At 42.1% G+C, this 12,401-nt stretch overlaps 1 protein-coding gene across 5 annotated transcripts in view; it reads right to left on the bottom strand.

The window, feature by feature from the left end:
* Positions 1-12,401, bottom strand: part of WWP2 (WW domain containing E3 ubiquitin protein ligase 2) — a 145,735-nt gene that overhangs the window by 20,510 nt on the left and 112,824 nt on the right. For all 5 annotated transcript variants that reach the window (XM_077888628.1, XM_077888636.1, XM_077888641.1 and 2 more), the window contains 2 exons: positions 8,837-8,926; positions 258-432 (listed from right to left, as the gene is read on the bottom strand). In XM_077888628.1, the coding sequence (XP_077744754.1) occupies positions 258-432; positions 8,837-8,926 (265 nt within the window). The remainder of the gene's footprint in view (positions 1-257; positions 433-8,836; positions 8,927-12,401) is intronic.

Raw genomic sequence — 12,401 nt, 5'->3', positions numbered from 1 at the left:
CCAGAAGTGAAATCCAGTCTTAGAAGAAAGACGATAACTTCAATTTCAGATATGTTGAGTCCATAAACACAGAGAGGCTAGACACTGAGTTACTAAATTAGAAATAATGAAATTTAAGGAATTTCACTGTGATGTGTAAAATCTCCAGAGCACTGAAGTTTCTAGACACTGTTTCCCCTGCTCACCCAACAGGTCAACAGATAACGTGGGAGGTGGCACATTCTCCAGTGCCAGGAGGCGAGCCCCTGCCCTCTCACCTGGTAGAGGAATCTTTGGCTGAAGTGCTGCATGGCGCCCTGGAGCTGATTGCGCTGTGACTGCCACTGCTCGTAATTCCGCACGTACTCGGCTGTGGGGCGCTGCCAGGTGGTGGTCCGAGTGTTGTGATCCACATAGTAAAACCTGCCTCGGGGGTCTGTGCGTTTTTCCCAGCTGGAAACATTAAGCTCAGAATGAATATAGTGATCACCCAGTCCCACTCTCCAAATCCAGAGAAATCTCAAGGTGGCGGGCAAGGAGGAACAGAGGGAGGGTTAAGTGTGGTGTCTGGTGCAGGAGCTCGGCTGCGACAGGGAAGCTCGGCCAGGCAAGTCCCAACCACGGAGGCTTCTGGGGCTAATGTGATTATAGCAGTCATTTGTGGCTGCCTCTGCAGCAACCAATCCCTCCTCACCATTAGCTCCTGATTTCCATCTAGGAGATCCACGTTGTTCTGAGGAAACTGACTCTATGCTCAAGGGCACAGGTGAACGCTGACTGGATCAGGAGTGGGCACGTGACCTATGTTGAGCTTAATCAGGGCAAATCTCATGACTTTTGCTAGGAATTCTAGGAGAAATAGTCTTTCCTCTTTGCCAGATATGGCTGAGAAAGCATGCTGTCCTAGGAGCCATTGGCTGCCATCTTGAACTCAAATATAATAGGAAGTTGACCCAACAGATGGCAGAGTAGAAAAACAAAACACGGGATCCCTGGGTGGCGCAGCGGTTTAGCGCCTGCCTTTGGCCCAGGGCGCGATCCTGGAGACCCGGGATCGAATCCCACATCGGGCTCCCGATGCATGGAGCCTGCTTCTCCCTCTGCCTGTGTCTCTGCCTCTCTCTCTCTCTCTGTGACTATCATAAATAAATTTAAAAAAAAAATTAAAAAAAATAAAAAGAAAAACAAAACACAGCCAGCTGCTTGGTGATATTGATGAGTCACTAAATCAGGCTTCACTTGAAACCAGGATCTACATCTAGACTTTTCAGTTAAATTAGCCAGTGAATTCTCATCACTATTAAAGCCAATTTGGATCCTAGTTTGTGTTACCTGCAACAGAAATCATCCTGATATAAAGCACCAGTGAAAATATGTTGCATGATCATGAAGAGAAGAGTTGGATTCTCAGCAGTATTCTCCACATTATTTTTTAGGAGAAAGCAACCTTTCCAAAGTACTAAACTACCTAAAATACCCATGGGCAAGGCGAGGCTAGAACAGATGGTGAAAATCTTCATCTGTGCTTGGTAGGTATAACTTGATTTGCACACACTGAGGGAAAAAGTGATCAAAAGAAAGTTAAGAGTGGGAACTCTGTGGAATGATGGAAATGCTTTAACATTTTGATGGAGTGCAGGTGACAGGAATGTATGCATTTGTCAAAACTCGGCAAACTATATACCTGAGATCTGTGTATTTTATTGTATGTAAATCATACTTCCAATTTTAAAAAGTTAATTTGATTCTAATCAAGCCTCCACATCTAACTACAAGTTTACAGAAAAGACAAGGGATAGACGAGCATGTTACCCAACACCTCAAGGTCACATCGGTCATGTCCAGAACATAAGAAATTCTACAGAACAAATGCCAGTGATCTTCAAGAAGTAAATGGCCAGAAAAAGAATAAGAAAGGTTAAGAGACTTACAGATTAAGAGAGACTTATGAGACATATCAGCCAAAAGCAATGTGAAGATCTTGAGTTTGAGTCTGACTCAAATAAATCAACTGTGAAAACATTTTTAAGACAATCTGGAAAATGGAACACAGGTATGACATGAAGTGAGGAAATACGGTTAATTTTGTTGGGTGGATAATGGTATTTTAGTTTAGTTTTTCTTTTTCTAAAGTAATCTCTATGCCCAACGTGGGGCTCAAACTCATGACCCTGAGATTAAGAGTTGCATGCTCTACCAACTAAGCCAGTGAAGCACCCCTAGTTTTGTTTTGTTTAAACCCTTATCTGTTAGGGATGTATTTATGGTTCAAAGGATATGACATTTGGGATTTGCTTTAAAATTCATCAGTCCCCTCCCCTGAAAAGTAGGAGGTCGGATAAAACAAAGTATTATTAACTGTGAGAAACCAAGTGGTGGGTTATAAGGGATTCATTGCACTACTATCTCAGATTTGATGTACTGATTTTTCCCTTACACCTTTAGAAAAGGGAGAAGGACAAAAGGGGCTTTAAAAAGATAAGAGATACCACTGAAGAAAACAACAATAAGCCAATGCGAAGAAGGGAACCAATATGGATTATATTATATGTGTTGGAAAGTCTTGGTTTCCTAACTACCTTCTCATTTCATCTTCTCTGAATTCTTATCTTCTTCACATGACTATTGTACTTGGTACCTTCCTCAGTTTTCAGGGTTAGCTTCCTAACTGACTTTTTTTGGCCACCTCTTCAATGTTCTTTTACACCAAAACCTCTATAAAAATGGCTTCTCTTCAAAAAAAAAAAAAAAAAAAAAAAAAAGGCTTCTCTTCAAGGAGCTCCCCGTCCCGATGGCCAGTGCCAGCACTGCGTCTGGATTCCACCTGCTAGACTGCTTTGCCTTCATGACCTGCTGTCACTTTGGACTCAACTAAATGCCACAGCTCTCTCCCCAAACCTGAGTCTTCCCTCCTCTTCCTGCTGCTCGTCCTCCTCCCAGGGGTGAAGCTACCCCATCATTCCTGACTCTTCCCTTCCTGCTGAAGTGAGTAAACCATTCGGCCTGAAGCCTTCTTCTGTTGCTGCCACCCGCCCTTGACTTTCCATTTTGGTGTCCAACTATCCCTGAACTAATCTCCCCACTCTGAGCCAACCTATAAACTGCCATCAGGAAAATCGTACCAGACGGGCCCACCTTGTGTGTGATGCTCCTACTCAAAAACTTCACCTGACTCCCCACCACCCTTGAGTCAAAACTTCAAATTAGTATTCAAGGCCCACAACAAAATGGAACTTTCCCACCTTTCTCATAAATCCTCTCAACTAGCGATTTTTCTTTTTCTTTTTTTTTTATCAAAGGAATCATGCTTCTATAGTTTAAAAATGTAAACAGTACTACAGTAGGTACAATTTAAAAATATAGCATCTCAAAAAAAAAAATAAGAAAAATGAAAAAAAAGTAAAAATACAGCATCTCCTTCCCTGCCTCTCCCCATTGCTGATTTGAGCTCCTCAGAAGCAACAACTTTCAATTCCCAACTGCTTCCTCTATTTACTGCCATGTTTCTAAATAACACGCTTCTTCTATTATTTCTTGATTTCGGTCATGTTAGATGTTACTTGTGAACCTTCCATGATAAGAGCTGAGCACTTACTGCATCCTACCTTACAACATACAGTGCCCTCTCCTCCCAATTTAGAAAATCATCACTAAATCGATATTCAGAGTTTGTATGATGACTTTGTAGGATACTAGGAATATGTTTCCTTAGTTGTACAACTTTTTCCTTTTTTCTGATGGGAAAGAACTATGCATTTCATTCTGCTTGTTTTTCAAGAACCTATCAGTACAGGACACCCAGATTCTGGCAGCACAGGTGGCCTCTTGGGGTCAGTTAGATGTGTCTTAGCCACATTTCAGACACACTTGGTCCTATATAGACACCCATCCTCAGGCCAGCTCTACATGACTGCCCTGAGTCATCTTCCCTCACCTTCCTCTTGGCAACATCTTTAGCCCCCGAATGGAGTCCCCTATGTACTGCATCTCATGACTTCTTTCTTGGCTTCCTCTCGTCTGGTGGAACAAATCATCTAGTAGCTTCTGAGAAAGAATGCACCGAAGTTCGGGATATCTGGGTGACTCAGTGGTTGAGCATCTGCCTTCGGCTCAGGGTGTGATCCTGGGGTCCCAGATCACCGAAGTTCATTTTTTGAAATGCTTGAGATGCCTTTATTTCAACCCTCACAGTGAGTTGATTTCTATTTTTTTAAAAGATTTTACTTATTTATTCGTAAGAGACAGAGAGAGAGGGAAGCAGAGACACGCAGAGTGAGAAGCAGGCTCCCCGCGGGAAGCCTGTTATGGGACTAGATCCCAGGACACTCAACCACTGAGCCACCCAGGTGCCCCTAAGAGCTAATTTCTAGACAGGAAATAATTTTCTATCAGAATATAACAGCCAGGTCCACAGTTGGCTGTTGAAAGATGGCATTCTCGATTCCTAATCCTTGATATGTATCTTCTGGGGGACTTCTGAGATATTCTCTTGCCATCCCAAAATTTCATTTGTATGTGCCTTGGGGTCAGTCTTTTCCCATTCTCTGGGTAGGGCATGTGGTAGGCTCCTTGAATTTGAATACTTTTACTTTCCCATTCTCTGGGTAGGGCATGTGGTAGGCTCCTTGAATTTGAATACTTTGAATTTCTCAATTCTAGCAAACTCCTTTTATTCTTTCTTTGATAATTTCCTAGCCTCTATTTCTCTGTTCTTTCTTACTAGAACTCTTCAGAGGCTGAATCTCCTAGACTCACCCTCTAATTTTCTGATCTCCAACATTATCTTTCAATCTTGTAATTTTTATTTCTGCTGTTATATATAGTTGATCCTTGAACAGCAAATGTTTGAACTGCCGGGGTCCACTCACATGTGGGTTCTTTTCAGTAAATACACTACAGTACTGTAAATGTATTTTTTCTTCCTTATGATTGTCTTAATAACACTTTCTTTTCTCTAGCTTACTTTATTGTAGGAATATAGTATATATAATACATATAACATATAAAATATCTATTAATCAACTGTAATGCTTCTGGTCAACAGTAAGCTATTTAGTAGTTAAGTTTTGGGAGAGTCAAAGTTATATCCATATTTTCAACTGTGCAGGGGGTCAGCACTCCTCTTTTTTTTTTTTTTTAAGATTTTATTCATTTATTCATGAGAGACAGACAGAGAGAGAGAGAGAGAGAGGCAGAGACACAGGCAGAGGGAGAAGCAGGCTCCATGCAAGGAGCCCAACATGGGACTTGATCCCAAGACTCCAGGATCATGCCCCAGGCCAAAGGCAGGTGCCAAACCACTGAGCTACCCAGGGATCCACAGCACTCCTAATACCTAGGTTGTTCAATGGTCAAACTATATATTAATTTCTAAAAGGTCTTCTTATTCCCTGCATAATCCGTCTTACGGTCTCCTTTCTTGCACAGATGCCATATTTCCTACCAAATTTTTGAGGATATGAATTATAATTTGGTTTTATCCTCCACATTATTTTCACCAAGTCCCCTATCCTCTTGTCTGCTGGTCCCAGACTATTCTTTCACATTTAAAAGTAGGTCATTAAAATGCTGAATGGACGCTCTGGGTATCCAGGCTGGGCAGGCTGACCAGTGGCTTCACTCCACTGTTTCACTAGAAGACTCCCAAATAATCACAATCTGTAGTTCTCTTCCCTTAGACTAGTCATTTTATTCAGCATAAAAACCTTCCCATCTTTAATTTGGAGATAGCATCCTCACTTAATCCCTTTTTTACTGAGTTCATCCCTGCCTTCGGCTACAGCTGTATCCTCTAGGCTGGCTGCAGGTGTGCATGTGTGTGAGAGAGGTGTACATGTGTGTATGCATGCATGTGGCAGTGGGACGGAAGTGATGGGTGACAACCTGAGAATGTAACTGCTCCCTGCACAGATTTGTAACTTAACTTCAGGTCTTTAGACTCATTACACACACATACACATATACACACACACACACACACACACACACACACACACCCCGCACCCCAGTGTCTGATTGCTGAGGCTTTCCAGCGTTCCGTGGCTAGCCCTGGCTTCCTGGGGGATACCCACACTGTAAGTTTGGGTTTCAGCTTTCTCAGCTCTGCCATTTATCTATCAGCAATTTAACTTTGATTACCATCTTCCATATGCTGCTTCTCCTCTTGCATTCCTTTATCATTATACTTTTTCATAGTTCTATTGCCATTTTAAGGGGGTGTTTCAGGAAGGAAGGGAAATAAATACATGTTCAATCCACATGTTTAACTGCAAGTCCTCTGCACTGGTGAATTCCAAACTTCTAAGCAGCATAACCCTACCTTTGATTCCAGGTGCAATATTACAAAGATTCGCAATCTATAAAAACAGAACAATGGTTGGAGGCCCAGTTGGCCCTTTTAATCTCTCCAGTTCGAGGAGGCGTGTCCACCAAACCCAGGTGTCTTGCTAGACACACTCTGAGCATCTTTATTTCACATAACCCTTCCACTCCAGCAAAACTGCTCCATGAATCATTCCCTAGAGACACCTTTTACATTCACACTGTTCCCCAAACCTGGATCAACTTCCTCTTGTCATTCAAGTCCGCCTCGAGCATTTCCCACAAGCCCAAGTTTGATCGGCCTCCCTCTGCGAGACCTCCCCTGCACCATGCTCTATGGAGATCCCTCTCCATGCTCACTTCTAGTCTGAGTACCACATGTGAGCAAATTTGGCTTTGGCTCAATCTCACTCCTGGGTGACTAGGTCTGCTGAGATAATGGCTCCATCTGTGGTTTCAAGTGTGCAGTCTGCACAGTAATACTCCCGTGGGGTGAATTTCTCCCACTAGTTAGCAGTGAGAGCTGGAGCACTCTGTTCTCTCTGGGCTCCCTGTAAGAGTGCATAAGTACCTGCCAGGGGCTCAGAGGTCTGTGACTAAAACTTAGGAAGAACTAATAGGCTATGTGAGCTGAACCATCTCCCAATAAAACATTAAAACTGTCCTGAAAATAAGAAAGCTAGATATAGTGTCCCACCTCAACACTTAAAGAATCAATCCTTGGCCATCCTTAGAAGGTATCATTAAATATCTTCACTTAGAGTCTATCCAAATGTTCATGAGATCAAGGCCCAGATAACTTATAGACCAGAGACGGTAAGAGGTAGCCACCAGGACACTTCTAGAGTTAACACTGCTTTTAAATATACATGCTGTCAGCACACAAAGTACAAGTTTAAAACTCATCCTGTTAAAAATCAGTAATTAATTTGCAAGATGCTGGAGAAATTTGACTGCTGACTTGGTATTCGATGACAGCAAGGAAATACTGTTAACAATATAGTGGTTTTGTTTTTAATAAGAGAACGTTTTTTAGAAATATATACCAAAATACGGATAAAATTATATGATGTCTGGGGTTTGCCTCAAAATGATCTAAGAAAGGGGGAGAGGCCGGGTGAGGATTACAGATTAGGAGTTGACAAAATTTTTTCTATAAAGGGCTAGAAAGTAAATGTTTTCGACTTGGCAGGCTATACGATCTATGTGGCAATTACTCAACTCTGCCATTGGGCATGAAAACCACCATAGACAATAAGTAAACAAATGAGTGTGTCTATGTTACAATAAAACTTTATTGACAACAGGTAGAAGCTGGATTTTGTCTACAGCCTCCTAGTGTGCCAGCCCCTGGTATAGATGAACTAAGACTAGCCATGAGTTGAGTAATTACTGAAGCCAAGGGCTGAGTATGTGGGGATTCTCTCTACTTAGTGGGTATTTGAAACTATTTATATTAATATGACAATTTCCATAATTTCCAGAGTAAAAAGTCTGATTTTTTTTCGAAGAAGTCAATATTTTACTTTGGTTAAATGTGTAAGTAAATATTCTGGACTTAAAGTAGAAAACAGAATGAGGACTAATGATGACAGATTATAGTTTCATTTCCAGAAGGGTAAGGGAAAAAAAGGAAAACAAGCATTCTACTGGAAAACTGAAACGAAAAACAGACCAACCATGGAAATTTGTAGGACCAGCAGGTGAGGTGGTGTTTGCCTGGCATATACCTGACCACTAAATCAGAGTACAAGGGTTTTTCCTGATATTCCCCACCTCTGACATCCTCTCCCTCTATGGTGAGGAGGTGTTCATATTTTCAGCAGGAGCCCTTCATAACTGCTTTACTAGGAGGTGATTCTCTCCTGAGAGCAGAATACATTCTCTTTTGAAAGCTCTCAGGACCAAAAGGCACATGTGGAAAGAACTTTCTGTCCCTGGCAAGCAGAACCAAACCCCTTCTCCTTGAACTTGGACAGTCTTCTCTCTTGGAAGCCTCATTCATCCTCTGGTTTTAGAGAACTTAGCTGCGTTCTCACAAAGCCCAGCTGAACGAGAAGCACCCCTCAGGGGCCGATTTGGCATAAGCTTCTTGTGAAACACATCAACACTCTTTCTATCCTGGCTTCCCCGTGCCCTTTTTTCCCCAGAGATGCTCTAAAAATCCTAAGATCTCCTAAGAAATTAGAGAAGAATTAAGTGAATAGGAAAAGTAGTCAAGTGACCACGGATAAATGTCCCTATGCTTTGCTAGCTCTGCAGAAAGAGACTGAGAACCTGGCCCTGATAGGGTACCCATGTAGGTGAAATAACCGAGGCCATCAAGATACCAATGGCCCAGGAAGCAGGAAAAAAAAAAAAAAGAGAGAGAGAAGAAAGAATGTAGAAGACAACGGAAAGGGAAAAAAGATAGGGAAAGGAGGAGAGTAGGGGAAACTAACTAAAAAAATGGCTATGGCAATGAATGGTAGAGAACCCAGTGGGTGACTCTTGGTGCCAATTCTAGAGTCTCAGGGCTTGCCAGCTCAGGCCTTACCCTGGAGGAAGAGGCCGCTCCCAGGTGGTGGTCTTGGTATTATGGTCAACATAGTAGACACGCCCATTAGGCAGCTCTCGCTGTTCCCATCTGAAAAATAAAGTCAAGAGAAGCATGAAATACATAGTTGAAAGGCATAACCCCTTGTATGAGAAGGAATCTTCACTATTGATGTGGCAACTCTGAGAGGACAAAGAGGACCTGTGAGATCAACCCAGTGGTCAAACCAGCTCCATGCTATCTCTGATGGTGGCACCCAGTAGTACTTCTTGAGAACCAAAGCTCCTCTTTATCAAGTCACTGTACTATGATATGCCATAGATCACTCCAGCTTCTCCTAAATGACCCATATGAATCTACATTCTACAGATTTTTCTAAGTCACTGTTTCATGGCCATTTCAGGATCAAAGATCCCTTTAGGAATGTGATATAAGCCAAGGATACTTGTCTTCCACAGTGCTCTTACCAACAAAAATTTGTATGTGATTTCTGGGCTTCACAGACCCTCTAACCTTTGTCACAAATTAGAAGACTATCCCTATTCTCCTAGCATCATATATATTCGTGATCACATTTCTTTTCAAAATACAAGATTCATTTACAGAGGATCTTTAACAGAGATCTGGGTGAATCAAGAAACACAGCATGGTGTTATTTATTGACTGCTCTCCTCATGTTATTCATTGACTTCTCATGAGTCTGCGTGTAAGTTAATATGAGACAGGGGTGCCAACAGTGGCAACGAGTGGATTATTTCCAAAGAAATAATCTACAAGCAAAATCACTACAAAATACAACTAAGGACCACCCACCCCAACCCCACCATGACTCCCATCCTCAACTCAGTCTGACAATAACTTCACTTACCCAGAATATAGTAATCCATATATAAAGGATGCACATTTTTAGATTTATAAAATGATCACCACTTTATAAAGGATGTTAATGATCCCATTAGCCTTTATGTTTTACATTGATTTCATTCACTTCTACTTGTGGGTACTGCCTAGGGGAAGGTGAACTTTTCCAGGAAGTTAGTACAGTCAGTTCTGCTGAAATGCTTGTTTTGAAAACATAAATCTATCCCAACATGATTGATACGTGAGGGAACAATGTGAGCATAATGTGAATTTTGTGTTTGCTTATGTAGGACTTTTCCTTTTAGAAACACTAAATGCACACAGATGACTTCCCCCAGCTGAACCCAGTCACGGAGGAATACACCATATGCATCCACCAGCTGTCTCAGTTTACTACACGTTGTACTCATCCACATCTGGCGTTATAACTCCCATCTGATTTCAGGTAGCCCTTCTTGCACCACTTTGCGACAACATTCACAAGCTCAAACTCTTTGGACACCCGCTTCCACAAGCACACTTCAGGTCTTTTCATGGGAACACACACTATATTGTAGCCTTATGTATCTCAATCACTCAACGTGTGTAAAGCTGTGCTACCATCATTATTAGGTTCTTATTTTTCGTATCACTGACACTTTTATTTTTAAGATTTTATTTATTTATTTGAGACAGAATGAGAGAGATCACAGAGGAAGAGGGAGAAGCAGACTCTGCTGATGCGGGGTTCAATCCCAGGACCCTAAGATCATGACCTAAGCTGATGACAGACACTTAACCAACTGAGCCACCCAGGTGCCCCGTCACTGACACATTTTGAAGTGTTATACTCCTAAGCCATTTTTTTCCTGTAAGCCCTGTGGTTTTTATTGCATATTTTTTTTGCACATGTGGTGATTTTTAATAACACATATGTAATAGCAGAGTTGACTATATACCAAAATAAATGTCTTATTTAATAAGACATTTATAAATGCCCATGTGTAAATGGACATTAGCTTTATTCAATACTGTTTCTTATTTAAACCAAAATGTCTGATCAGCAGCCTGCGTGCTCAATACCTCAGAGGCTAGTTCAGCTACTGATATACATGACGCTTGTAACACAAAGGAAGGGGGGAGGTACCATCACCCTCTCAGCATCTGCAATGAGCTACAAGCTCATGTTTTATCCAAGCAGTCCTTGCCTTCATCCTTTAAGGTTGGAAATGCCACCACCATAGAAAAAACTGAGGATCAGAGAAGCTAAGTAACTTTTACGTGTCATTCCAGCTCAGCTCTGACTCCCCAGCCATTGAGTTGTACCACAACATGCTGAAAGGAAGAAATAAGGGAAAGGAAAGTCAAGTGGAATTTATAGGAAACCTACTATCCCAAAAACAAGGTGCCAGGTGCCTTCCCGATTCCCATCTCAAAGCGAACAGCTTTCCCCAGCACTGGAGTCCAGGTATGGTGCTCTGTAGAATCAAGACCACTGCGGAGTAATTACAATGGGTCCACTGTATTCATGTCTAGGCTCCATTCTAATTACAGCCCTCTGCTCAGACGTGATCTACCAGGAGAGGCTCACAGCTTGCACCACTGGGAGGGTTAGCCCTGGGAACAGTGAGGTCCAGTGGGTCCACAGTCCCACCTCAAAAGGGATTAGCCTCAGGCTTGAGGACCAGAGTGCTACCTACACCGCCAACATGTGCTCGAGAACATCTCCTCTCCTGGGTAGTCTTGCTCAAGGTTCTGGTTAAAGTGGATACGGGTGACTTGACCCAGGTGCCCTGACTCCTCTTGATGCAAAAAGATCCGTACACTTCACTATTTAATCAAAAGGGAAGAATAATCTGCCAAAGGGGGCCAGATGAAAATGCACACTGGGTAAAAAGCTAAAGCTCTTCTCCCTCTAGATGCCCTTCTAATTAAAGACAAAAGAGAAACAAGTATTACCAGCTCGAGAGGCTGGTGCCATATCTACAGAGAACCTTTCTCCTGAGGACCTCTCAGCAAACAAAGCCAGGCTAACATGCTGTGGCTTCACACCAGATTCCCAAGCTCCTCCCGTCTGCTTGGTATTAGAGCAGCAAATCTGATACCCTCTTTAGTCATCTGAATTTGGAAATGAGATGGTCTTGAGAAAAAGATACGTGGCTTATGCATTAGGTACTGAAATACGGAAGCCACTCAAGAAAATGGCAGCAAACCACTCTTTTCATAACATTTGCTCCCAGGAAGGCTTACGTAGCTGAGAACCTCTCAGTGCTCCCTGAGAAGTCAGCTAGGCAACTTCTCTTCCTTGGCAGTTTCTGGCACAGCAGCACCAACAAAAACGAGTCTGCTCATTTTGTAGTCACTATTTGGAAACCCGTCCATAACATGTGGGTGAGGCTGCACCTTTTAAAAAGACAAAATATTTGTTGCAGTGATTGCAGATAAAATGTGCCAAAAACACATTTTTCTTTATTCCAAAAATTCTTTTGTTACAACTTTCATCTTCTAAGTAGTCTCTACTTTTATAATTCATTTCAGGTGAAGAGAAAAGCTTGATTTTGTTGTACTTTGGCTCATATTTAATTTGAAGATGGGATAACACTTAAAATTCCATGAGGTCAATGCCTTTAATTGACACAGTGGTATTCCCACACGCTGGCAGAAAGGAAATCGGCGTGAAGTCCTCTTCGCTTACATTCAAGAGTTACAGCAGCTCTTTCCAAGC

The sequence above is a fragment of the Canis aureus genome, chromosome 3, assembly GCF_053574225.1.
Source record: "Canis aureus isolate CA01 chromosome 3, VMU_Caureus_v.1.0, whole genome shotgun sequence".
In the NCBI taxonomy this organism is placed as follows: domain Eukaryota; kingdom Metazoa; phylum Chordata; class Mammalia; order Carnivora; family Canidae; genus Canis; species Canis aureus.
This window is presented reverse-complemented; position numbering and strand designations above follow the sequence as displayed.